General features: G+C 38.0%; 2 protein-coding genes, 1 long non-coding RNA gene and 1 pseudogene across 3 annotated transcripts; 2 read left to right on the forward strand and 2 right to left on the reverse strand.

The window, feature by feature from the left end:
- The first annotated feature begins 10,978 nt into the window (after nucleotides 1-10,978).
- LOC113359352 lies at nucleotides 10,979-13,539 on the forward strand. The gene is made up of 3 exons (XM_026603003.1): nucleotides 10,979-11,753; nucleotides 12,002-12,346; nucleotides 12,590-13,539. Exons 1-3 carry the CDS (start codon nucleotides 10,979-10,981, stop codon nucleotides 13,537-13,539), a joined length of 2,070 nt encoding a protein of 689 aa, XP_026458788.1.
- A 2,499-nt stretch (nucleotides 13,540-16,038) lies between these two features.
- Nucleotides 16,039-17,365, forward strand: LOC113361188. The gene is made up of 2 exons (XR_003365000.1): nucleotides 16,039-16,280; nucleotides 16,655-17,365. It is a non-coding gene; the product is annotated as an uncharacterized LOC113361188 (long non-coding RNA).
- A 4,853-nt stretch (nucleotides 17,366-22,218) lies between these two features.
- On the reverse strand, nucleotides 22,219-23,109 carry LOC113359353 (annotated as a pseudogene).
- An 829-nt stretch (nucleotides 23,110-23,938) lies between these two features.
- Nucleotides 23,939-27,722, reverse strand: LOC113355977 (HD domain-containing protein 2-like). Its single transcript, XM_026598968.1, has 8 exons — nucleotides 27,395-27,722; nucleotides 27,184-27,308; nucleotides 27,064-27,101; nucleotides 26,759-26,869; nucleotides 25,942-26,021; nucleotides 24,835-24,871; nucleotides 24,640-24,681; nucleotides 23,939-24,208 (listed from the first exon to the last, which is right to left on the reverse strand). The coding sequence occupies exons 1-8, from the start codon at nucleotides 27,689-27,691 to the stop codon at nucleotides 24,132-24,134; spliced, it is 807 nt and encodes a 268-aa protein (XP_026454753.1). The 5' UTR covers nucleotides 27,692-27,722; the 3' UTR covers nucleotides 23,939-24,131.
- Nucleotides 27,723-27,860: the final 138 nt, after the last annotated feature.

A 27,860-nucleotide genomic window follows, 5' to 3' on the forward strand; every position in this document is an offset into this window, starting at 1 on the left:
CGTATCTTTTTATATACACGTGTCTGATAGTGAGATATATGTGTGCACAGTACTTTTGGAGACATAAGACAAGACCCTTTAAAATAGGCGATTGACCCACAATTTAGCAAAAGAGATGCGTTTGCGATTTTAATATTCGGATGCACATTCCAAAAGCCGGGTAGGTTCGGTAGCTTCATATCATAGTATACAGGAAATGTTCCGATCTTTAAAGGTGTTGGAATTTTTGAATAGAAATATGAGTAGGTGTGTCAACTCACTTGAGTTTTTTTTCAAGGGATGTGACCGTCCACTAAGGGTTGTGACTTTTCATGAAAGGACCTCTCCAAGAGTTACCACTAACCTATATAAACTCCATTCATTCTCCATTACAAGCATGTTTTTAGAATCATAAAACTAGTACTAGAAATTTAAGAGTTTGCATGTGTCTTCAAGAGTTAAAGAAGAGTTTGTACTACATCCATTCGCGTTCGTTGTTCGGTGTTATCGAAGTGCTGCGAAAAACATCGAGGTATTGTTGAATATTGGAGACATATGCCGCTGAATCTGTAACAACATTATATACAGGGCATCAAATGTGTTAAGCAAAGAGATTACTCGCCTCAATACACCCAAGTAAGTCTATTTAAGTTTGTGATTGATCATTTGTTCTATCCTTTCTTTCTTGTTTCGTTGTTGGTACTACGAAACGTGATACATAGATGAAAACCGTGTTACAAAGAGTTGTTACGAGCCGGTGAATAATACACGAGTTGTATTATTGGAGAATCGGTAATGAAGATAAATACCCAACAATCTTAAGACATTTGACTTGATTTGTCATCGTTACTGATTTATTAGTAGAACGGTTTGTACAAGACATGCACGTCTGATCGGCGAATTTTCTCTAACTATGAGGATTGAGAACGACCATCATTGATGATGGAAAACACCACATGCAATGGATACTGGAAGCGTCGTTTCATGGTGATCGTGAGTGATCATTGCACAGATGATAAGTTTGGATCCCACTCGCTCATTTTGTAGTCATCAGACTTATAAACGGATGGAATAACATTTTTTGGTTGTTAATCCACTAATGTTAATTAGCATGTTGCTAGTTAAATAAAATGAAAAGGATTCAATCTTATTAGTGCAAGTTTTGTGCACATGCAGAGTTTTTTCACTTACCTATGGCTTAACGATGAGTTTCTCATGAATGAGAAATGTCAGCAAGAAACATCTTTGGCGGTTATAACCGTTGTGTTATATCTTGTTAATGGAAAGGACACTAATTTCAAATGAAATTAATTTCCAACGCATATGTCTCTCTCTGAAAAGATATGTCTTACGAACGATTTGTGGTCTGGACACAAATTTAGATTTTGAAATTTTTAAGAGGCTGCGTGGTTGATGTCTGAATACGACAACTCATGGAGAAAACTTAAGCATGCAATTCAGATGAATGATGTCTTATAGAGATAGGCTTCATCAAGATTACTCTCTGCATTGAAGGATTATGCATCGACCAAATTAGGGTGCAATTTTTGTTTGACAAAATTTGAAACCAGCGGTCAATTTGGGTAATCTCACTTGAACCTTTTTGAAGCTAAAATCAGATTAAGAAGTCCGATATACACTATGACAGTTCAACATTCTCGTTAATTTTGAACCGTGCATAGGCACCCATTGTTGGTACTAGTTGTTGATTTCTAGTTTCTACGGTACTATTAGTATGATTAAAGTAACCATGTTGGTGATGATACTTGTAATCATATCATGAGTACTACGTGAGAAGTCCTGATTAGATTCATATTTGATGCTCTATCACTGTACCTTGGATAGCATCTAATGAATCAATTGAATATGAAATCATCAACGGTGAACCACACATTACTACTTGGCTCTGTCGTACCATGAAGATGAATTTGTACAGACTGTACAGAAGTTGGTTTCACATAACCATTTCTGTCTAATTATGATATTCAAAACGGTAGCCATGAAGTATCACGGAAACATTTAATATCATTATCTGGGAGATTTCCTGTGTCAAGTGTGTGGCTTTTTCATGATACAAACTGGCAGATTTGGTTATTTATGAAATTCAAATTAATTGGGTTTTTACGACGCGGCATGGCCGTACATGAACATTGAGCGATTCTAGTATGAACTTGTTGTTGTGCCAAAGCCTTCGGAAGCGTTTAGGTTTGCACTACTACGAGGTATCTCAATATCGCCAAGAACACAATCACACACAAGAAAAACAAGTATTTAACGAGATTGAATCCTCGAGAAGGAATAGCAATTTTATATATCACCGTATAGGTTGGAATATACAAAGCTCAAGCAGAGAAGAAGAGAACTCTTTCTAGTTCTGGTGTGTTTTTTCTAGTTCTCTCTATGGCTATTTATACACATCAATAGGAGTGGACACATTCTTTAACAAGGATTACTTTCCTACAAGTATATGGTTTCCTAAATTAGCTCTAAGAGACGAACCTCTTAAGCTTCTATACTTAGGACACAAGTACTTGGTTTCCTCAACCAACTAGATTTCCTAATCTAGTCCTTGACCGACCTACCAACAATTCTCCACCTCGGATCATGCATTCATGCATGAGACGATCAATAGATAAAATCATCCCATCTTCCAACGTCGATTGAACCATCACTGGATGCCTACGTATCCTCAATAGGAATCAAACCCGACCGTAGTTCTCTCAAATGGCCTTGCTAGAAGACCTCCACCAGGTTCCTAAGAACCTCTACCCAAAAAGGGCCTTTCACCAAACCGAAAGGATGTGGATAAATTTTGAACAATGTCGAAATTTGATCCCAGATACTACTTTAGTCAACATATCAGCTGGATTGTCTTTGGTATCGATCTTCACAAGTGCAATGTCTTCTTCTTCAAGAATTTCTCTCACAAAGTGAAACCGTACGTCTATATGTTTGGTTATAGCATGATGCACTTGATTCTTATCCAAATAAATTGCACTTAGACTATCACAATGCACAGGCAGTTGGTCTTGTACAAATTCTAAGTCATTTAGTAAAATTTGTAACCATATAGCCTCCTTAAATGCCTCGGTCACTGCCATATAATCCGCCTCCGTAGTTGAAAGCGCCACAGTAGACTGCAAGATTGATCTCCAACTTACTGGTGCCCTGCTACGTTAAATACGTACCCTGTAGTTGAACGTCTCTTGTCCAAATCACCAGCATAGTCAGAATCCACATACAACACACAACTGATTGTTACTTTTATCCTTCACAAACTCCAATCTAACATCAACCGTACCATAAAGATACCTCAAAATCCATTTCACAGCTTGCCAATATCCCTTACCAGGACAATGCATATAACGGCTGATCATACTAACTGCATGTGAAATGTCCGGCCTTGTACATACCATCGTATACATCAAGATACCAACAGCCTCAGCATATGGGACTTGGGCCATATACTTTCGCTCTTCTTCAGTAGTGGGAGACATACGAACATTCAACTTAAAATGAGCAGCAAGGGGAGTACTTACAGATTTAGTTCCTTCGTAGACACCAAACTTCTGTAACACTTTCTTCAAATATGCGTTATGAGACAAACAAACCTTACCCTTCTCTCTGTCACGTTGAATCTCCATACTAAGAATCTTCTTAGCCTCTTCCAGATCTTTCATCTCAAACTCAGATGACAACTTGCACTTCAAATTATCGATCTCTTTCTTGTTATTCGATGCAATCAGCATATCATCGACATACAAGAGAAAATATATGAAAGATCCATCACGTAGCTTCTTGAAGTATACACAATGGTCATAGTGACTTATTTTGTATGTTTGGCCAATCATAAACTGATCAAATCGCTTGTACCACGGTCTTGGAGACTGCTTCAGCCCACACAACGATTTTTTCAGCTTGCATACACAATCTTCTTTTCCAGTAACCTTGAACCCACTTGGCTGAGTCGTATAGATCTCCTCTTCTAGATCACCATGTAAGAACACCGTCTTAACATATAGCTGAACTAGGTATAAATCATATTGTGCTACCAGGGCCAACAAAATACGGATTGATGAGTGTTTTACCACCGGAGAGAACACCTCATTGTAGTCAACCCCTTCTCTTTGGGCATAACCTTTTGCAACTAACCTTTCCTTGTAGCGTACTTGATTCACCGAAGATCCTTCTTTCTTAGCATATACCCACTTGCACCCTATGGCCTTCTTACCGTTCGGAGGCTTCATAAGAATCCATGTGCCATTCTTGTAAAGAGACCCCATCTCATCCTGCGTTGCACCTATCCATTCTTTACACTTTGCACTACGTACAACTTCTAAATAGGAAGTAGGAGTACCATCTTCAACAACTGGTAATGCATAAGTAATGTAATCATTCATCCAACCAGGCTTCCTGGTTGATCTTCTCGGCTTGCTGGTTGATATGGTCTCCGTGACCGTAGCTTCTGTATCTTCTACTGACTCTTGTTCCTCTTCCTCAACAGTGTCACTATCATTTGGAACTTCAGTAGCTACTTCTCTTGCAGACCCACTGTCTTTAGATGTATTCTGAACATATACATACTTAACTTGAAGTGGTGGAGGTGCATCAATCTCCACCTGATGCAAAGGCTCATTAGTACTGGTGCTTCTGTTCTCCACCTACCGAGAACCCCAAGACTTTACCATAGACATCTCATCAAATGTGACATCTCTACTCATGACTATCTTCTTCTCAACTGGATTCCAAATCTTGAACCCTTTTACTCCACTCTTCATACCCACAAAGATTCCTTTTACGGCACGGCTATCAAGCTTGTTTTCACTAACATGATACCATGCAGGACAACCAAAGATATGAATTTAGTCATAATCATAAACTGGTTTACCAAACCACTTCTCCATAGGAGTTTTACCTTCTAATGCAGCTGATGGAAACCTATTAATGAGGAAGCACGCATACGTAACTTCCTCAGCCCAAAAAGCCTTACCTAATCCAGCATTAGATAACATACATCGTACCTTCTCCAGCAAAGTACGATTCATGCGTTCAGCTACCCCATTCTGTTGCGGTGTCTTCTTAACTGTGAAGTGCCTCTTTATCCCCTCATCCTGACATACTTGTAAGAAAGGATCACTCTTGTACTCTCCACCATTGTCCGAACGTAGTACTTTGATCTTTCTGCCAGTTTGAGTCTCAGTTGCCTTTTTCCACCTCACAAAGACTTCTAGGACTTCATCCTTATGCCTCATGGTGTACACCCATACGCGCCTAGAATAGTAATCAATGAACGACACAAACCAATGTTTCCCTCCCAATGATGCATTCTTGGAAAGACCCCAAGCATCTGAGTGAACATAGTCAAGAACTCCACTAGTATTGTGGATAGCTGTGCCAAAGCTTGTTCTTGTTTTCTTTCCCTTAACACAATGTTCACAAAATGCTAACTTGCAGGCAATAGCACCTTTCAACAAGTATTGTTGAATCAACCTATGCAATGACTTCTCACCTGGATGTGCAAGTCTCATGTGCCATAGCTTCGTCTTCTCGGTAGCTGCTCTCTCGATGTGTTCATAAATAGACACATCTCCTGTTGTTGTACTCCCAATCAAGTAATACAAGTTATGATGACGTGTGCCCTTCATGATTACCATAGATCCAGATATTACCTTTAGAACACCATTTTCAGCGACTATCTTATAGCCTTTAGCTTCCAAAATTCCGAGTGAAATCAGATTATTCTTTATGGCAGGTACAAATCTTACCTCCTTCATCTCTCTACCATACCATCATGCATCTTGATACGAACACTACCAATCCCAATCACCCTGTAGGTATGATTGTTTCCCATACATACTTCTCCATCAAGATCTTCAAAACTTGAGAACCAGTCTCGATACGGACATATATGATATGTTGCTCCAGTATCTAATACCCATGTACCATCTGTAATAGAACAAGTTGATGGTGTTATAGTTAGCGAGAAATCAAAAGCATCATCTGATTCTTCATTACCTTTAGCAATGTTCACCTCGGTATTACCGTTATCTCCTTCTCCCGCCTTACTCTTGGTACAATCCTTAGCCTAATGACCAAAGTCATGGCACCAAGCACACTCATCTTTCCGCAGTTGCGTTCTACTCTTAGAATGTCCTCTACCTTTACCATAACCACCAGTCTTCCTTACCATGTCTGTTGAACTACCTCTTGCAAGAAGCGCATCATTATTAGCTTCACTGGCAAGGTCTTCACGGTCCATCTTCCTGAACTCCTCACCATGCAATGTTGTAGTGACCTCAGCGTAATTGTCTTATCCTATCAGCATTAATGCTTTAATCACGGGTTCATACTTTTCAGGAAGAGAGTTTATCAGACACAAAGCTTGTTCCTCGTCGTCGATTATCTCATCGTAGTTAACCAACTCAGCAAGAAGTTTATTATATGAATCTAGGTGCTCGGTTAGGGTTGCACCTCTCTTCATGTTATAGTGATACAAATTCCTTTTAAGATGTAACCTATTGGCCACGTTCTTCACAAGGTATTCCTTCTCTAGCTTTTCCCAGAGATCCTTAGCTGAAGTCTCGTGCTGATAATTAACTCTTACTGTAGTTGCTAAACACCCTCGTATCGAAGCAAGACATAATTTATTCATCTTGTTCCACTGCTTTTCAGACATCTCTACTGGTTGACCTTCTAGAGCTTCTTCTAGGTCAAGATGAACAAGAGTATCCATTACGTCTGTTCTCCATAAACCAAAGTTATTGGTTCCTGTAAACTTTTCTACCTTGAGTTGTGATCTATGTGAATGAAGTATTTCTTCTTTTGTTTCTTTATTTTAATTTGTGGACTCTGAATGTTCTCCTAAAGGATTTTTCGGATCTTTGTCCCCGTCAACCATTGTTCACAAACAACCAAATATAGATAAAAAACAGAACCTTTGAGATTTTTATTACCTCAAGCAATCTTCAGGAAAGAAAATACCTTCACTTCAACTGCAATTCGAGTACCCGTATCCAAGAGCGTCTCCTTGCTCTAATACCAGTTGTTGCGCCAAAGCCTGCGGAAGCGTTTAGGTTTGCACTACTACGAGGTACCTCAATATCGCGAAGAACACAATCACACACACAAGAAGAACAAGTATTTAACGAGGTTGAATCCTCGGGAAGGAATAGCAATTTTATATATCATCGTATAGGTTGGAATATACAAAGATCAAGCAGAGAAGAAGAGAACTCTTTCTAGTTTTGGTGTGTTTTCTCTAGTTCTCTCTATGGCTATTTATACACATCAATAGGAGTGGACACATTCCTTAACAGGGATTACTTTCCTACAAGTATATGGTTTCCTAACTTAGCTCTAAGAGACAAAACTTCTTAAGCTTCTATACTTAGGACACAAGTACTTGGTTTCCTCAACCAACTAGATTTCCTAATCTAGTCCTTGACCAACCTACCAACACTTTTCTCTCACGGGACGGTGAAGGTTTGGTACGGCCAAATCCTAGAAGTTCATATTTTCAGTTTCCTTAACGTTCAAGGATGACAGAAAATGTGGGGGGAGATGTTTTAAATTTTCTCCATATATTTGTTCCGGCAAAGGAAATGCTTGGTAAAGGACAAATGGTGCAACATGTTGGACATACAGAAACAGAGTACGTATGGCTGTAACCATATATCAGTATCCAGCCGAAGAATCCATAAATCTCACAGCGGAGAATTGTCTTTGGTATTTTGGATTTCATGGTTGTACTTGTCGCTGGGTTTGTTTTTGGCTTGGCTTATGTCTCGTTTAAATTAAGTAATTTAATTTTGTTTTGAAAAATTTTGGTTTTCCAAAACTTGAAATGACATGAATTTCTACTGGCAGCCGTTGGTAAGATTACCATCATACTGTGATGAGGTTTAATGAAATCTCAAAATGCTTCCTGACTCTAGTATGGGAAGAAATTTGTTAACGAACAACAAGTGAACGTTTTCAAAATATGGGGGGTGCTAGTATGGAAATTGAATTTACCAGACCGGACATGGTTGGTTGTTATAAAAAGATATTTTTATGATGAATTCGTAAAAATCTCGGGGGTAACTCATGAAATAGATAGCACGGTAAACGCTATTGATGTCAAACAGACTTTAAGAAAAGTAGTCTTGAAACATAGCAACCGTGGGGTTCTATGTGTGACAAATGATGATACCAAGTCATCAGTGAGGAAACTATGTGTTTGTGTTTGGAGAAACACTCTATCATGGAAATCATCCGAATGATTGTTGATGACAAGATCACATACGGAACTGGAGCATTGGACGCAAAGTCGGATGAGAATTTTGAGTAAATTTCGGATTTTCCTTGAATATATACTTATGGCCGAAGTATACGCATATGGAATAGCACATAGTTTGGGTAATATGGTACGTCTCGATTAACATGTCGGCGACATAGAACCATAAAGCAATTGCTCTCAATTGCGCGCATTTAAAAAAAATAGTGTATGTAAATTTTATCAAGCCGGCAAATGATACGAATTCTAGAGAGCATATAATTGCGTCATCGAGGGAAATGGGATAGTCTATATAAAGTAGTATTTATAGCGGAAACCCAACCTAGCGATTGGAGATCCCATGATTATCTAGGTTCAAAAGGGACAACCAAATTATAAATTTATACTCACCGGAAACACTGTGAGAGTTTACTCTCATTCCCATTTCTACGATGAAACAGTGTTATCAATCAAGTGAGAGGTTGAGAATTTCTCTTAATGATTCATATGGATTAGTTTCACTAAGAAAGTATGGCATGATACTTTTAAAATAGGAGATCACCTGTATGAGTGTGAAGTGGGGCCGCTTCTATGATAACTATAAGGCTAAGTTAATCTAGAGAACTCATGAAAACCAACATCGTTCAGGGCCGAAATAAACACAACCGAGAACCGGATATGTAAGGAAATAAACTGTGTGATATCTATTGCATCGGTTTACATCATAAAGTTGGGCAGCTCAAGACATCGCGTTCAATGAACAACTAGTAAACCCGGTAGGTATTCACTACGGAAGATTCAAAGCCAAAAGCTATCTATCCCGATGCAGCGATGTTCCGCGCACAAACTCTTTCTAGTGTCTGCATTAAACTTGCATGAATTTATATTCAATGTGGGGGATTGTTGGACTCACTTGAGTCTTTTCAACATTAGTATCTTTTCCCAAGGGATGTGACTGTCCACTAAGGGTTGTGACTCTTCATGAAAGGACCTCTCCAAGAGTCACCTCTAACCTATATAAACCCCATTCATTCTCCATTGCAAGCATGTTTTTAGAATCATAAAACTAGTACTAGAAATTTAAGAGTTTGCATGTGTCTTCAAGAGTTAAAGAAGAGTTTGTGCTACATCCATTCGCGTTCGCTATTCGGTGATCGAAGTGCTGCGAAAAACATCGAGGTATTGTTGAATGTTGGAGACATATGCCGCTAAATCTGTAACAACATTATATAAATGGCATCAAATTTCTTAAGCAAAGAGATTACTCGCCTCAATACACCCAAGTAAGTCTGTTTAAGTTTGTGATTGATCATCTTTTCTATCCTTCCTTTCTTGTTTCGTTGTTGGTATTACGAAACGTGATACATAGATGAAAAATGTGTTACAAAGAGTTGTAACGAATCGGTGGATAATACACGAGTTGTATTATTGGAGAATCTGTAACGACGATAAATACCCAACAAAAAGTCACAGGCACAGTAAGTGAGTACGTAGGACAGCAATGGGAAATTCTGTAAAAAAGAACCGGTCCAGTTGAAACAGTTAAACTCCTCGAGACAACCCCATATCCATATATTTTGGTTTGGGGATATTCGAGGCAAACCAAAGGGGCATTTTGGTCCTTTTTCTACCCAAACGTAAAGTCCTCTTTCTTCGTTGTTTGTTTAAAATTCAAACATACTCCTCCTTTCCCGATTCTACTGCCATTGTTTCAAAAACCATAAATTCATCTCGAGCAGACAAGAAATTTCTGGTTTTAATATGAAAATTTGAGCACAACCCACCGTCCAAATTCGACTGAAAGTTTATCTTCTGAAGGGATTGGTACCTAGCCTCGCCTAGCGCCTAACTTAACAAGGCATTCAAGCACACCACATCTTCAAATCTAACTAGATAACTTTTAAAGCAACTAGTTAGATGCTGCAGAAACTAACTCCATAATTGATACATCGGTTTCCAAGCTTAAAGAAAAATGTATTACTGATTTTAGTTTCATCTGGAATACAACGGAGAAATGGAGAACACTTAAAGGTAAAGTTGATCCAATCCTCAGAAAATAATTTGAGACAATTTTATTTCAAATGATTACTATTTTTCCAAGGCTTGGTATGAACTTTAAGGGTGCAAAAGAAGACATGAACGATGATATGATTGATGCTATCCAAATTCATCTTTTAAACTTTGATATGGAAAATATGGAGACCTCCTAAGTGAGTAAGAGATGTATGTGTTCTTTTAGAGTTATAAGTTTTAATGTGTTCAAAAATCGTTTGTTGGAATATCATAGGTCTTAACGATCTTAATAGAAGAGATGTAGTTAAACATAAAATTAGATATTGGAAGCCGTGCATTGGTCTTCTTCAAGAAACCAAAATTCAGCAGTGTACTGATCTTCTGGTGTGGCAATGTTGGGGAAAGAAATCAGTGAAATGGTTGGATTCTCCTTCTCAAGGTACTTCAGGTGGAATATTATGTCTTTGGGATTCAGATCAAATTCAAGTTTTGGATTCTCTTATTGGGTCTTATTCAATCACAATTCATTTCAAATATACTTCTAATTCTTTGGAATGGATGTTTACTGGTGTGTATGCACCCAGTGCTTCCAATACATATGAAGTCAAACTGTTTTGGAGAGAGATATAGGAGGTTAGATGCTTTTGGAATTACCCATGGGTAATTGGTGGTGACTTTAATGAAATTAGATATTCCCATGAAAGATATTCTGGGAGTGAACTTACTGAAGGCATGAGGAAATTCAATAACTTCATTTCTTGGCATAAACTTATTGATCTCCCCCTTCTTGGTGCTTCCTTAACTTGGACAAACAATCAAGTTCAATCTATCAGAAGCAGAATTGACAGATTACTCATTTCAGTGTCTTGGGAGTGTATGTTTCCTAATGTTATTCAGCAATCCCTTGCTAGACCTTGCTCAGATCATAATCCAATTGCTCTGTGTTGTGAAGGTGTCAAGCATGGTCCTCCACCTTTCCACTGTGAGTATTACTGGATTTCTCATCCCAATTTTGTTTCAATTGTTAGAGATTTGTGGTCTTCTTTCACTGTTTCTGGAAGTGTAGGTTTTGTTTTCTGCAAGAAATTACAAATTCTTAAGATTAAGCTTAAAGAATGGATCAAAACTGAATTTGGTGATATTGATAGAAGATTGGAGGAGCTGGAAGCTGTTTTTATGGATTTGGATGTTGAAGAAAATGAAAATAATGGTCTCTCTGAGGAGCAATGGGAAGAAAGGTTTAAAGCAAGACAAGAATATTGTAAGCTTACTATCAATAAAGCTGAAAAGTTGAGAAGCAGATCAAGAGTGACTCACATAAAAGATTTTGTGAACAACACCAAATACTTTCACATGATATCTAATGATAAAAGGAGGAGAAGCTATATTGGTTCCATCAAGGTAAATGGCACTCTTACTTCTGATGAGTCTGAGATTAAGAATGGCATTGTCTTTTTTTTTCAAAATATTTTTCAATCTCAAAATTCTAGAAATGTTACTATGGAGGGTATGAATTTTTCTTCTATTTTTGAAGAAAAAAGAGATTGGTTAGAAAGAGATATTAAGGAGTAGGAATGTGTTGCTGCTACGAAGATGCTTGGCCAAAATAATGCACCTGGCCTAGATGGATTTCCTATAACTTTTTATTGTCTTTGTTGGGATTTGCTCAGGGATGATTTCATGAATGTTATTAAAGAACTCCAGCACATAAATTTCTTGGATTGGATGCTAAAAAATGTAAAAATACTTTCATAGATCTAAATCTTAAGAAAGATACTTTGGAGGAAATTAAAGATCTAAGACCAATAAGCTTAGTTCATGGTGCATACAAGATCGTCTCCAAAATTCTGGCTGAGAGATTTAAAAAATGTCTACCTGATATTATCTCTTCAAACCAAACAACTTTCGTTAGTAGACAAATTCTAGATGATGTTTTAATTGCCAATGAGTTGATTAATTCTAGAATTAGAAGTGGGAAACCTGGAATTCTGTGTAAGATTGACTTTGAGAAAGCCTTTGATCATGTAAATTGGGACTTTCTTGATGAAATTTTCAGTTTAATGGGTTTTGGTGCTAAATGGAGGGGTTGGATTAGGATATGTATATAATTTGCAAGATTTTCTGTTCTAGTCAATGGAAGTGTTGGTGGTTACTTCAAAAGTAAGAAACTTATAAGGCAAGGAGATCCAATTTCTCCATTTCTGTTTCTTCTTGTTGGGGAGGCTTTGAATTTCATGATTAAAAAGGCGCAAGATCAAGGAATTATTTCTGGTTTTTAGGTTGAGTCAGATGGTGTGTTAGTGAGTCACTTATAGTTTGATGATGGTACATTGATCTTTCTAGATGCAGATGTGGAGCAAGTTAAAAATCTTAGACTAGTTTTGCTTTCCTTTGAATTACTCACATGCTTGAAGATTAATTTTGCTAAAATCCAACTTTATGGTGTTTCTTTTGATGGAGATTTATCTGTTTTTTCTTCAATTATTGGTTGTTACAATGGTGTTCTTCCTACAACCTATCTGGGTCTTCCTTTGGGAGATAGAAGTGGTGGTATTGAAAGATTTATTTCAAAGCTAGCTAGATGGAAAAAAGTTTTACTTTCTAAAGCAGGGAAAATCACTCTTGTTAACAGTGTTCTTTCTCGTCTGCCTGTGTACTTCATGTCATTATTTGAGATGCCTTCTTCTGTTGTTAAGAAGCTTGATAAGATTATGAGGAACTTTCTTTGGCATGATAATAAAGATAAAAGGAAGATTCATCCAGTAAAGTGGGTTGTTTTAAGCAGGAGAAAAAAATGTGGTGGTCTGGGAATTAAAAATTTGCAGAAATTTAATCAGGCTCTTCTTTCTAAATGGTCTTGGAGGTATGCAGTGGAAGAAAATGCTCTTTGGAAATCCATTACTACCGAGAAATATGGTGTTGGGGAAGTTTTTTGGGTCACAAAGATGCCTAAATGCTCATATGGTACTTCTGTCTGGAAATCTATCATGAAATGCAACTCAATTTTTACCAGGTATGTGAAGTTCAAAGTTAATAATGGTTCTAGAACCAGATTTTGGATTGACAATTGGCTGTATGACCATCCTATTAAAACTTGCTATCCAAACTTGTTTGCTATAACAAGAGGCAAAGGTTTAACTGTTGCAGAAATGAGTGTTGTCTCTGGTAATATTATCTCTTGGAACTTTAAATTACCTAACATAATCAATGCTGCAGCAAGAGTGGAGTTAAACTTGTTTACTACTGATCTTGCTTCCTTCAACTTTGAGCAAAACATTGAGGATGAATTGTGATGGTTTTTTACTAAGGATAAGCAGTTTTTTGTCAAGTCTCTGTATGATGTTCTTTCTCTGAATAATGCAGATGGAAATATTAATCCCATTTTTAATCACATATGGAAACTGAGATGCCCTCCAAAAATCAGTTTTTTTTCCTGTGGTTAATTTCTCATGACAGGTTATCCACACGAGATTTTCTTATTAAAAGGAAAGTTGATGTGCCAACTACTTGTCTATTTTGTGATGAGAATGAATCCATTGCTCGTTTATTCCTGCACTGCTCTTTTGTTAAAACAGTTTGGTCAGAAATTTCAAATAAGTTGCACTGGTTTTTCTCCATGCCTGCTGATACTTCTGCTGTTTTACAAGCCTAGAACCTTCTGCAGCACAATAAGGCCAGTAATGTTGTTTGGAATATGATTCCTGCAGCCATCCTTTGGAACATTTGGAAGGAGCACAATGGTAGAGTGTTCCCCGATACAAGCCATAATGCTAGAGCAGTGGCCAAAAAAGTTGTTTACTGCCTTTTCACTTGGGCTTTAACTTTTAAGAAATTCGAATCTGTCAATGCCTCATATGTCATGAAAGATTGGTGCAACATTTATTTTCACTCTAACTTAGTGTGGTAGCATGTTATCCACTTAGTCTTGTTTCTTTTTCTTTTCTTGCTTTGTATTTTGTTTAGGACGGTATAACTTTTATACCCTCTTTTTTTTTTTGATCAATCTATGTTTTCTTTATCGATCAAAAAAAAAAATGTATAAACCAGTGCCCTTTGGTATCACCATGGTTAATTAAGATAATATTTAATTTTTAATTACATTATGATTACCAATAATTAGTTCAATAAGCCTCAAATTCTGAATCATGTGTCATGGCCCACATGTTAAATTAACCATAGCTGGTAGTATCGGTTCATCAAGTGAGAGGTAAAGGTCCTCGCCGAGGACACCCAGATCCTCGACTATAACCGTAACTGGATTAGTTTTGAAGCAACTAGGCATCTGGAAGTCTTTGATTAGCTCTTCTGCTATATCGAAAGAAACTATAACCTTTGTGCTTTCTTTGGATCCATCATATTCACACCCTTCTTGCTACCCAATGAAGAGCTCCATTTGAAGGCTTTGTAGAAACCGTAGCAGCAAATACATTGTAAGGAATGTTTTCATTTTTTTTCCAAGAATTTGTGCCTAATGTGTAAACTAGAACTTCGGAATCAGTATCGAATCGACTATAAGAAACGACTCGTATTAACTTGTAGTCATCAATCTTCTGATCGTAACCAAACCCATAAACAAATTCGTCCAAACGCCCATCTCGAACCGGTGGTTTAGGTATCTTCTTATATTCTCGAGTAGACGGGTTCCAGAAAATAATTCCATCCCCATATATAGATGTGTGGTCAAGATCAACACATAGTAAGCCATTACAAGAACCAATGAATAGGCTATTACGGTTTTTATCCTCCCATGCAATATCAATTTCTATGGCCGTAATATAATTGCACAACGACAATGGATCAAGATCTAAGCGATAGTGTGGTGCTGGTCGTCTCTCACCATGTGATTTGAGAAGGAGATTAAACTTGTTCTTCTCAACAGCGTGGTTAAGATGGTAAAATCAGAGTTTCTAAATAGTTCCAACCAGGTTTGCATACGCACCTGAACCGTGAGATCCATTTGACTGGTAACATCGAGAGTATAACCATGATTATATCTTCAGAAAGGCTCGGCATTGTTTTTGTTTTCTTCATCATCATAGTTTACTTTTCGTAACGAGAGATGGATTTTTTTTTATTTTTTTTTCACTCCTTCCGACTAATGAGAGCACGATCAATGTGACTATTGCGTGATTTTGCTTTTATAGGCACCCAAGGTCCAAATACAGAAATTTGCAAATATATGCCAGGCCGGGTAGCGCCAAATGAAAGGTCGTAGCTTTATTTACCGCCCATAAGCCTGTAGACTTGACTGATGATAGATGTTTTTTTTTTTTTTTGCAAATATATGCCAGGCCGGGTAAGCTGCTCCCTACTTCACTGAAACAGGCAAATTCTTTTGATTTAATTTTTTGTACAAACGAGTATGGTCATGTCTGGTTTGTTTTTGCATCCATCTGTTGGATGCATGCTACTCTTGCACTTAAGCATCCGGAGTACGTAAGAAATGTATAATTGTGGTTGAGGTTAATACGATCTTATGTTCACTTTTAGTCGTCCACACACACACACACGAAAATCTTGATGATATTACAAAAGTCTTTACAAAATTAAATTTAGACTACCCCAATGTGTATCTGCGTCATTTGTTGGAAAATTAAGGCATGAGCATGACCGTTCAAAAATTCTCAATCACTGAATTGTTGGATTACTGATTTACTGGCTTATCAAATTTATCATCCGAAAAAAAAAAAAGAAGATTCTCATCATCGCTGTTGCTGTCTTCCATTCCAACTAAGCTTAAGCTAATAAGAAAATGCATGAACCTCATCGCTGCTAGCTGGGAAATAGTCCCACTCTGACAAACCTTATTAAGATGCTAATATCAACTACTCGCCTAATTGATTCTCTCTTTCACTACTCAAGTAGAATATTTTCTCTATAAATACCCGAGCTTATAATCCAATCTTCTCTTCACTCCAATATAATTTTCTCCATTCCGGTAAATTTCTGAAGTGCAAAATTAATATCTCAGTTGATCCTGAAACATATTAGTTCTTGATGGCCGGGAATGATTCATCCGGCAATAAATCAGCAGGTACGTTCTTTTTTATTACTGTCATAATATTTTTCATTCCTTGTTTGTTGTTCTGGGTACCAGCTTAACATTTCGCAAGCATACTAGTTTGTGCTTCATTACTATTTGACTAATTTAACTTAAGTGTTTTTTCTTGTATCTCCTCTCATGTAAATATGTAATTACTGTACCGATTCTCACTACTCACTTGGTATTTCTCTATTGGTGGAAAAACGGTGGAAACCATCTTGGTGTTAAAACTATCCCTGGTCCTCTCTGGTCTTCCAATCTTTGCAGTTTGTCTTTCAAACCATTCGGCTTAAAATATAAATTATATTTTCGACTTTTTCAAGCTTCACCTTTTCTATAATGCATGCATTGGGTTTTACTTTCAGCGATATTGCGAAAAATGATCTTTAGAGGAACTGATACCACCAGCTATGGTTAACATGTGGGCAATGACTCATAATTTTCCTATTTTTTACTATACAAATATCAAGTGAACATCCGAACTTGGATGCCAGTGAGGTAATCGTTATTTTTTGATTATATCCAAGTTTGTATTGAAAATCTTTCTACGTCTATATGAAAACTTTGTTATTCTGCACTCGTGTTCCACGTAGAGGACTAGTCAAACCTACTTAAAGCAGATTTTCATGTGTCATTGTAATATTCTGTTCATTCCATGTATTGGCTCAGGTTAAGCTACAAGTTTTTTGACTTTCTAAGGGTACTATCTACTTAACAATGAGTGAAATGCTGGTATGATCACAATGTTGAGAAATGCTCAATTTTTGTTTATCAAGTCCTTCAAAATTTACAACAATTACGGTATGAGTTCTGGTAACTGGAAATTCATTATGAGCTGCAAGAATGTGGGGTTGAATCTGATTCTACTTCAACTCTTTTAGCTACTAATCAGAAGGTATGCGACAGCTATCAAGGAAAGATTTGCTCTAAGTTATGATAGTAGTAGTATTCGAGCTAATTCTGGCACTTACCAGAACTTTTCTATCCTTTTCAAGTTGAAACTTCTAGTTGTATCCCAATGTGGCACTGTGAAGAATATTAACTCTTGGATAATGGTGAAACTCCCATGAGAGCTTTCCCCTTTTCGTCATTCGTTATTATATGTCAAAAGAATGTTAATGAGTATCTCACAGTAATTGAGAATACTTCACGATAATTGAGAATAATGCTAAGAAAGGAAATAAGATAATATCTAATCTATTACACCCCCTTAATCGGAGCGGGAGAAGAGCAGACGCTCAGAGTAGCACGAAAACGAGTAAATAGTTGTCGTGGAAGGCCCTTGGTAAAAATATCAGCATATTGATTTTCCGAGGGGATGTGTAGTACATGAATATCACCAATACGAACGCGATCACGAACAAAATGTATATCAATCTCCACATGTTTGGTGTGTTGATGTTGCACAGGATCACCAGAAATATAGACGGCACTGACATTGTCACAGTATACAATGGTGGCACGTCGTAGAGGTAGATGAAGCTCAAGAAGTAAGTTGCGAAGCCAAGTAGTCTCTGCAATAGCATTGGCCACTCCCCGATATTCAGCTTCAGCACTTGAGCGAGAGACAGTTTCCTGACGCTTAGAAGACCAGGAAACTAGGTTGTCACCTAGAAAGATGCAGTATCCGGAAGTGGATCGACGGGAATCCGGACACCCAGCCCAAACAGCGTCAGAATAAGCAGTTAATCCAGTGAGTGTAGTAGCAGACAGGAACAAGCCATGATCAAGTGTACCCTGAAGATAAAGAAGGATCCGCTTAAGGGCCTGCATGTGAGGCTCCCGAGGGTCATGCATAAACAAAAATACCTGCTGAACTGCATAAGAAATGTCCGGTCTAGTGAAGGTGAGGTACTGAAGAGCCCCATCCAGGCTTCGATATAAAGTAGGATCCTCGATCACAGGACCGGATGTTGCACTTAGTTTCGAATTGGTATCAACTGGTGTGACCACAGGATTACAGTTTGTCATAGATGCACGAGCAATGATGTCCTTCGCGTAAACTGACTGAGACAAGTAGAGGCCTGAAGATGAGCGGTTAACAGAAATACCCAAAAAATGATGCGGCGGGCCAAGATCAGACATGGAAAACTCTCGTTTCATCAATGTAATAAATTTTCCAAGAAGATAATCAGTATTTGCTGTCAAAATGATGTCATCAACATATAAAAGTAAGTATGCCATCTCGGATCCGGATTGGTAGACGAAGAGAGAGGGATCACATACACTACCCCGAAAACCACAATTGGTAATGAACTTGGCAAATCGCTGAAACCATGCACGAGGAGCCTGCTTTAGACCATAAAGTGAACGACGAAGTCGACATACATAATCAGGGTGTTCAGGATCAACAAACCCTGGAGGCTGATGCATATAAACTGTCTCAGTCAAATCCCCATGGAGAAACGCATTCTTGACATCCAGTTGATGTATAGGCCAAGAACGTGATTTGGCAATAGTAAGCACTGTACGAATAGTCGCTGGTTTGACAACCGGACTAAATGTTTAAAAACAATCAACTCCAATTTGTTGGGACTTACCATTGGCCACTAGGCGTGCCTTGTGACGCTGCAAGGAACCGTCGGCATGAAATTTGTGGCGAAAAAGCCACATAGAACGAATAACATGTGCATCTCGTGGCCGAGGAACAAGTTCCCAAGTATTAGTTTTCAACATGGCAATGTATTCATCTAGCATGGCTGCATTCCAGTTAGGGTCCCTAAGAGCATAAAGGTGGTAACGAGGCAACAGAGAAATCTTATATTTTGACTGAACATGAAGATTGAGTTTGTGATTGGGGCAAAAAATGCCTCGGGAGGCCCGAGTGACCGGACGAGAGGGAGGAGGGATGGGTGGAGCCGTAACAGTGGGAGGATGTACAAGAGTGGGAACTGGGGAAACTGAACTAGGGGAGGCAGATGGAATGGAGATTGTAGGTTGTTCAGTTGAAGTAGTAGGAGCTGGACTAGTAGATGTGGTAGCGGAAGAAGTGGGAGGCACTGTAGGTCTTCGCCTGTGAGGAGGAATATATGGAACAGGGGAACTGAGGACATCAGACGAAGGGGATGAGGGAGGTGCTGACGGATAGGCAAGGGTGTCAGCAAAAGAGTGGTGGATAGGTGAGGCAGAGGGTTATGAGTCTGTATGACCGGTGGGAGTAGGTGTTGCGAAAGGGAAGAGAGTTTCGTCAAAGGTTACATGACGAGAGATAATGATTTTATGTGTGGTAAGATCGAGACAACGATAACCACGATGATTGACAGGAAAACCAAGAAAGACACATTTGGTCGAGCGAGGAGCAAGTTTGTGAGGTGTGGTGGAGGAAAGGTTAGGATAGCAAAGACATCCAAAAATACGAAGATGATCATATGTAGGTTGTCGACCATAGAGAGCAAAGACAGGAGATCGAAAATGGAGAATTTTGGTAGGAAGAATGTTATGAAGATAGACGGCCATGTTAAGAGAGTCGGCCCAATATTTGGAGGGAATTGAGGCGTGAGACATAAGAGTACGAGTAATGTCGTTAACTCGACGAATCATACGCTCAGCCTTGCCATTCTGGGAGGAGGTTTGAGGACAAGAGAAACGGAAGACAAATCCATTTGTATGAGCAAAATTATGAAAAGAAGAGTTATCAAACTCACGACCTAAATCACATTGAAAACTTTTGATGTCACGCTCAAATTGAGTTTTAACGAAAGAGTGAAATTCCAAGAATTTGGTATAAACTTGAGGTTTGAATTTTAAAGGATAAACCCATAGATAATTAGTGAAATCATCCAATAAAATAAGATAATATCGAATACCTGTTTCAACATGTGATGGACAAGTCCATAAGTCACTATGAATAATATCAAAGGGAGCAAAAGTATTGGAATTGGACTCAAAAATGGCAATCTAACATGTTTGCTAACTTGACAAGAATGACACAGTTGAGAACACGAATTTTTATTACACGAAATAAAACTTTTGGTGCGTAAGACATCTAATATAGCTTTTCCAGGATGACCAAGCCGGTTATGCCAAACATCTGACGAACAAACGGCAAGAGAGATAGGTTGAGGCAAGAGCGGAGTAGGAGGAGATACGATGGACTTGGTGATAGGATAGAGCTCTCCAGAACTGTCACATCGTAGAATAGTCTTCTTCGAAATCAGATCCTTCACAGAGAAACCAGATGGGTCAAAATCAACAGACACATAATTATCAGTAGTAAACTTGCGGACAGACACTAAGTTTTTGATAATGTCAGGGACAACAAGGGTATCTTTTAGATGAAGAAGACGAGAAATAAGATGTATGAACTTGGTACCACTATCCGTAACTGGTATACTACTGCCATTTCCAACTAGAATAGAGCGAACATTGCTAGAGTTGAAAACGTTATGCAGCGTACCTGGATTTGAAGTAAGATGTGAGGTAGCGCCGGTGTCCATATAGAAATCTTCATCAGGAGGTTGAAGACTCATGGAGCTATATGCCTCTGCAATATCATCCGGTTGGAGAACTTCAGTGGTTGGAGTGAAGTAAGCTTGGCCACGACCTAATCCAGGTGACCGTGCGCGTTGGGAGCGTTGTTGGTGTTGTTGTGGAGGGCGTGGTTGCCAAGAAGGGGCTGTAGGATACGGGCAGGGAGGCACAGACCAGTAGGGAGACCAGTGAGGCTGGTAGTTGGGTGACGGGAGTAGCCTGGAGTCTGTTGGGCCGTGTGATGTATGCTGGGAGTTGGCAGGAGAGGTGGTTGGGCCGCTGGGCTTTGGGTCCAGTTAACATTACCGTTGAAGGATGGTCGTGGACCACGTTTGTTGTTGCTGGGACGATGTTGTCGCTGATTTTGGCGCTGCACAGGGGAGGCAGCAGCAGCCAGTGCCGTCGGTGTAGGATTTAGGGTTTGTTGAGAACGCCTTATCTCTTCCGTTCTCAGTTGAGATCTGGCAGAATCAAAACTAGGCATGGACTGTTGAATGAAAGATGCAACAGTGTTGTATTCCTCCGGAAGGCCATTGACAAGTTGAATAACCAAACGCTTGTCATTCATCGGGAAGTCGAGATCACTTAATCGGTCGGAGAACGATTTAAGTTTATCACAGTAATCATCAACACCATTATAGTCAGTAAATTTAAGGTTAACAAACTTACTTTCAAGGGTTGCTGCGCGGCTGCCTTTGTTGTCTTGAAAGAGCTTCTTGAGGTGATCCCAGATTTCTTTAGCAGTTTTGCCTGATTTGAGAACAGTGAGCATCAAATCTTTGGCCATGGTAGAGAACATCCACTGGCGACAAAGTGCATCTAGCTGTTTTACGGTAGCGGCATCAAGATCTGTTGGAGTTGCTGAGCCGTCAATGAGAAAAACTAGATTATGAGCTTGGAGATGGAGTTCGAAAAGGAAACCCCATGAAGAATATTCATCCTGTTTGATATCCAGGAGAATGGGTATAAGAGTTTTGATGTTGGTGACAGCAAAGGCTGGATGTAACTTTTTCGTTTCAGCGGCCATTCGATTTATTTATTTATTTATTTATTTATGTAAGAGAAGAAGAGGGATTGATGAATCGGTTTTAGGATGATACCATCTTGGATAATGCTAAAACTCCCATGAGAGCTTTCCCCTTTTCCTCATTCGTTATTATATGTCAAAAGAATGTCAATGAGTATCTCACAGTAATTTAGAATACTTCACAGTAATTGAGAATAATGCTAAGAAAGGAAATAAGATAATATCTAATCTATTATTAACATCTGACTTATGTTTACAAAACTACAATCAGACCTCAAAACTGACATCCTCCAGGCATTTCAGTAAAGCAACACCTTTTCCTAGCCCTGACAGTGCTTTGGAGGACCAAGATGGCCAAGTAAATCTAATGTTGCCAATATACCGCAACAGAAACGAAAAATCATCTGCAGAAAAGTTTTGCACCAATTGCAGTCATGAATGGGGGGTTCTTTTTCGGTATCTTTTAGGTATACACAACCTCTTGAGGTCCTCTTCATTAGCATACCAAGATGGTACCAGTTACGACGCATTCTTATATATATCCTTATAAGAATTACTAATAGTGCCTTGTGCAACTCTAGTTGCATCAACAACATCTCTAACCAGTTTTCTCTCATCAGACAATTAAGATATCATGTAAATAACCGTCGTTGCAGGATTCCTCCTAATATCACATTCTTCAGTCTTCTCAACCGCTTCTTGAGCAGCTTTCACGTCTTTATTACTCATACCAAGAATAGAACAAAAAAGCCTCACGAAATAACCAGCATCCTTTGTATGAGTTGAACCTTCAGTGTCCCCATTTCCAATTTCCTCCAAATGTTTTCTGGCACGTCCAATTTCCTTCCTGGTCACACCAGTCGCGACGGAATGGATCTCTTTCATTGTTCTCGGTTTCCCTAGTCTCTTGCAAGCAGTATACAAACAAGCAGCAAGAATTGCGTTCTTGTTGATCCGTTTACTACTTTTCACATCCGCCATCTTCTTATAAATCTCATTAGCCAAATCCTTTATTGTGGAAACAAGACCTAATCCGTCAGACATCGCCTCAATCACCTCGATAAGACCCTTGTCAGGATTAAAACGCCTAAGAGAAGAATTAGAAGAGGGAGGAATGGTGTTTAACCCATTATTAAACAGAAGAAGATTTGAATCATCCCCATTATCATTTGATTCATCACGGAATGTTCTCCATTCAGATGTTTCACCAATTGAGTAGGCTTCTGATACAAGTCGACAGTGGGAACAAATTGTGTCTCCGGTCGAATGATCTTTTATCACGGCTGTAACACTTTTGCAATTTGAACAGTAACTTTCCTCCATGAATTAGAACAGATGCTATTTCGATTTTTCACAGTCAATAGCTCAATTCTTGAATTTGTGAGTTTCTTGAATTTTCGTGCTTCGCCTAGAGCATTGGTGGTGGTTGCAGAGGAATGTGAAAGAAAAAACGAGGATGTATGAGACCCTATTGCAGAATTTATAGACAAACAAAGGTCGTATTTCGGCTTGCCGCCTTTGGCTGAGGCCCCTGACTTTCTATCCCTAATTTGTGCACCATATCCTAACAAAACATTTCAAAGGGTGTTTGGTAGATAATTTGGTGTGGACGATTTTACCATTGTTCTACATTGATATAATATAGTAAAATTTTGTTTGAGGATATAATTTCATTATAATTTCTTATAATGTATAATGTGTTTGATTTAATTTAGTTTTTTTTTTTTTACCATTGTACTACATGACATATAGCAAAATTTTGTTTGAGAATATAATTTCATAATGATTTCTTATAATGTATTTGATTTAGTGTAGTTCTTTTTTTTTTAATTAATGTACTGTCTCAAATTTCTAGAAACAAAAAGAAAATTCTGGATTTTTGTGAATTTTGTTTTGTTGTTTCCGACTTCTGATATGGACTGCAATTTCTATCAAGGATATCAGAAACCCATATACCAGTTCTACTAAGGGCTGATATCAGTCCATATAGGACAAACAGATCCTGACAATTGGAACGGTGGACTGGTATAAGACCCTAGTAGAACCGGTATCAGCCTAGTAAATGGGCCTATATACCCGGTTTTGATTCCTAACAAACAGTAAATGGGCAGCAAAATTCACTGAATGAGCAAAGAAATGGAGAAGTGAACTCTATCAGAAGGTGTAGAATCAACTGTCGTGGAGTTGCCAATCTACTTCAAACATTTAATGGCGAAAGAGCGAAATTAATGCTTCACATTATCAAACGAAGGGTTTGTGCATCACAGTAAAATTTGACGCACATCAAGAGAAAGATTTGTACAACTAAACCCTGATCATAAGATTTTCAACACAAATTGCAACGTCTACTTTTCTTCTTTCCTTTTCCTTCTTGAAGCTATCTCTGCAGCCCACGATTTGCCCAAGTCAGTCTGGAATTTCCCTGTAAGATTTACCAATAAAACGGAAAATATTAGCAATATGTCTTTACTTCAATACATTCCTATATAACAAGGTGAACGTATCACTGCTTAACTACGCCTATAGATTTTACCTGCAGTTTTTTATTTCTTTTTTTTTTTTTTTTTTTTTTTGATGCAAAAGAAATTTATTGATTAACGAAGAGAATTACAAACTATAATGTCACCCTGCACCCACTCAGCAATGTCAGGTGGAATAAACGGCATTACTTCTAGCTTTTTTAGCTATTGAGTCTGCCACACCATTACCTAACCTATGAATCCACTTACATGAAAAAGAAACATGACTCTGAAGTAAAAACTTAATATCTAAGATGATGTTTTGGTTTAACCAGTCAACATTAGAAATATCCTCATTTAGTGACTTGATGAGGATTTCACTGTCAGATTTTACCTGCAGTTGACACAAAGAATTCTTCCAGATCCCTTCCTTGCTCTACACAAACGAAAAACAAATCATATTAATGAAATGACTTTATACACCAGGATAAACTATTAGATCATACAAGCCATCAATTTCAAATCTTAAGTATGACGTTATGAGATTTAAAGTTTTAAGACAAGAAGAAAAGAAGTAAAGGACTAATACCATTTTCATATTCCAAGGCTTGAAGAATCATTTCCACCTGAAAAACGAACATGAAGACCAATCAGCATCAGGTTATTTAATGGGTTTAATATCCCTTTGTGAACTAAATGTTATTACGAGCAGTCACACACAAGTATCATTATACAAAGAATGATACCAATCTAAGTGTACTTGATGAATCTTGGGGTATCTTCTACCCTCATGTAATAGTCCGTTAGTAGTTTAATACATTTCATGCTTCAAAAAAAAAAATCATTATACAAGGAAAGAATGCAAATTTAAAAGTTCTGGTAATAACACGAGAAATGACTAGATTCCATGATGCTGCCAATATCCAATTTCATGACATAAGCCACTGCTCAACTCTTAGCTTGACCTACTACTCAAGAAACATGCATACACTCTTCTGGTACAACTAATGCAGGCAAAACCTAATGCCTCTGGTTTTTCTAGAACCTTTTTTACTATCCAACTTCTGTCAAGTCTCAACTCATTCAGTCACTCTACAGTTATCAAGCGAATATCCCAGCTTACATGGTGAAGAACTTGAATCATTGAATGCCAGTGTGTACCTTGTACTAATGTCACTGGCGTCCAGTACTTGTTCGGCAATCATGTTTCTTAAAGTTTATGCATTAAAACATTGAGGAATATAGCATAGCCATCATCCTACTTTTCAAAGCTCGTATTATTTATTTGTTATAGGCTTATAAAAATTATGGTTCAGTGTTTTTCAGGCTCCAAGAACAGCTTTCAAGTTTACCATTGTAAACATGAGGGACTGGTTTGATAACTTTAGACTAGCTGAAAGGGTCGTGATACTGATGGAACAGCTTGACGGAATCTTTAACAGTAACGTTGTTATCTTGGCACTAGCTAAGTACTATTACTGCCCACAACTTTGGTTTTTAACCATTAAAACTAAAGAGTGATGTTTTACAACAAAATATGAGTAATAAGAAGAAATAAAATAAGATATGATTCGAATCATGGAAACTAGGGTCAGCTGTGAAGAGAGCACAATAAGTAGGAAGGCTCTAGATTTACATAAAAAGGCTTCATGAAAGTTATAATTGTTCATGAGTTATGCATAAATGGATGAAATACCTTGTCGAGGTCTTTCACAACCTTGGCTTCTGGAGTAGAATTATTTTCGTACTCCATCCACAAATCATTTATCTCCTTTGCTGCAAAATAACATAGAATGAGAATGAGAAAGAAAGTAACAAAAATCCTTGGCTATAAAAATTTCACCATCCTGTACGAAATGCACAAGCACAGTTACTTATGCTATCCGTCATTATCAAACTTTCAATCTTCAAATGCACAGCAGCACAAGCACATTATCGCATTTGGATAAGGAAACGTATTACTAAGCCAACAGGAATAAAAACCATGAGATTCATTTCAAAAGATTTTATCTAAGATTATGTGAATCCAGCAAACAAATGGTAACCAACTGCGTGCTTCATAACAAGATTAATTTATATTCATATAAGTAAAAACTGAGCAGACACTAGAAAATGGAGCACGAACTAACTCATTCCAAATCGATGTGTTTGTCATGTTAATCTCCGCAGACGAATAACCAATGCCTAGAATGTAAGATCTATATCTGTTCAATATATGGATCCTACATTTGACGCAAGATTCCAGCCTTTATTGAACCCCCGTAACGGTATGCTTAAAAAATGCTTCAGAATCAATAAGGAAGAGAACACGGGAAAGAGCTGTAAACAAGTTCAAGCTAACAACACTGCGAAATCCCTCCTCATATCACTGAATGCAAGAATAAGTCTTACACACTCAGTCCAACAATAAAATGCAAATTTTCCGGCACACCCAATTCTAATTTAAGTCTCACTCATCATTACCTCTAATATACATGCAGTAATACATAACTAAAAAATAAACATATTATTACCTCTGTCTCCACCACCAAGTAGCGTACACATTTTTTCTATTGCTTCTCTCTCCCTTCGACTCTTCTCCTCCTTTGGTACCCCATCACAAGGAGCAATATCCCCAACAATTGCTGAAAAGATTATCATTTTTCAGCGACTCATATATTAATCCGACGCAGAGGGCACATAGCCACATACATTGAAACTCAAGAATCTCAATTTTTAACACAAAGGAGGCACATATAGAAATCCTAATTCAATGTACATTTCTAGGAAACAAACATCTATTCGAAAATTTACTTTTTGAGCAATCAAATTAACTCACCTTCAGCTATATCATGGACAATTGCCATTTTAACACACCTACAATTATAAGATGAAAAAAAACATCAATACCCAAAATCAAATAAAAAAAAATCAAAAAAGAAGCAGGAAAAACCCTAACTTGTCACGGTTGACACCAGGAATATCAGCAGTAATAAGAGCCATAACCCCCATTCTGTACATATGATCAGCTATAGATTCTGGGCCTTTTATATCTCTTTTTATCCATCCAGTTCTCTTTGTCGCCTAAACATAAAAAAGAAAAGGTGTGATTTTTATTATATTATTATTACAGTAAAATCAGATTTGAGTTCTTGAGATTGTATAAATACCTTAAGTCGATGGCAAAGAGTAAGAAAATCAATGGCAGAAGAAGCAGGTGGTGAAGAAGAAGATGATGATTCTTCTTCAGGAACACCATTGTTAGAAGCTGAAGGTTCAGTGGCCATTGTTCTAGGTTTGTTAGAAGAAGTGGAAAAGGTGAGTTTAGAGGTAAGGTAATTTGAATTGTTAGTAAATGTTCTGAGGATTTTGTTGTGAGAAGCGGAAAGAAGAGAAGGAGAGGAAGAAGGAAACACAGAGAATGGAGAAGACGAAGAGGATTTGCATAAGACTCGGATTCCACTCATTATTTCGAGGTGCAAGTCGGAGGCTTTTAAAAATGTAATCTCTTCCTCCCGAAACACCATTCCGTATTTTTCGTATTATTTCTCTTTTACGGGCCTCCCTGAGCATATCGGACCTGTTCCTCAGCAGGCCCTTCAAATGCTACCTAGCCTACCTATCATTCATGCCGTG

This window comes from Papaver somniferum, chromosome 3 (assembly GCF_003573695.1).
Source record: "Papaver somniferum cultivar HN1 chromosome 3, ASM357369v1, whole genome shotgun sequence".
In the NCBI taxonomy this organism is placed as follows: Eukaryota; Viridiplantae; Streptophyta; class Magnoliopsida; order Ranunculales; family Papaveraceae; genus Papaver; species Papaver somniferum.

Coding starts and splice junctions, on each gene's coding strand:
- LOC113355977 (XM_026598968.1), bottom strand. CDS start 27,691: ATGAGTGGAATCCGAGTCTTATGCAAATCCTCTTCGTCTTCTCCATTC. Junction 26,022..26,758: donor ACTTGGTGGTGGAGACAGAG/GTAATAATATGT, acceptor GTTATTTTGCAG/CAAAGGAGATAAATGATTTG. Junction 24,682..24,834: donor AGCCTTGGAATATGAAAATG/GTATTAGTCCTT, acceptor TCGTTTGTGTAG/AGCAAGGAAGGGATCTGGAA.
- LOC113359352 (XM_026603003.1), top strand. CDS start 10,979: ATGAGGAAATTCAATAACTTCATTTCTTGGCATAAACTTATTGATCTC. Junction 11,754..12,001: donor TAGAAATGTTACTATGGAGG/GTATGAATTTTT, acceptor ATACTTTCATAG/ATCTAAATCTTAAGAAAGAT. Junction 12,347..12,589: donor GAGGGGTTGGATTAGGATAT/GTATATAATTTG, acceptor TGATCTTTCTAG/ATGCAGATGTGGAGCAAGTT.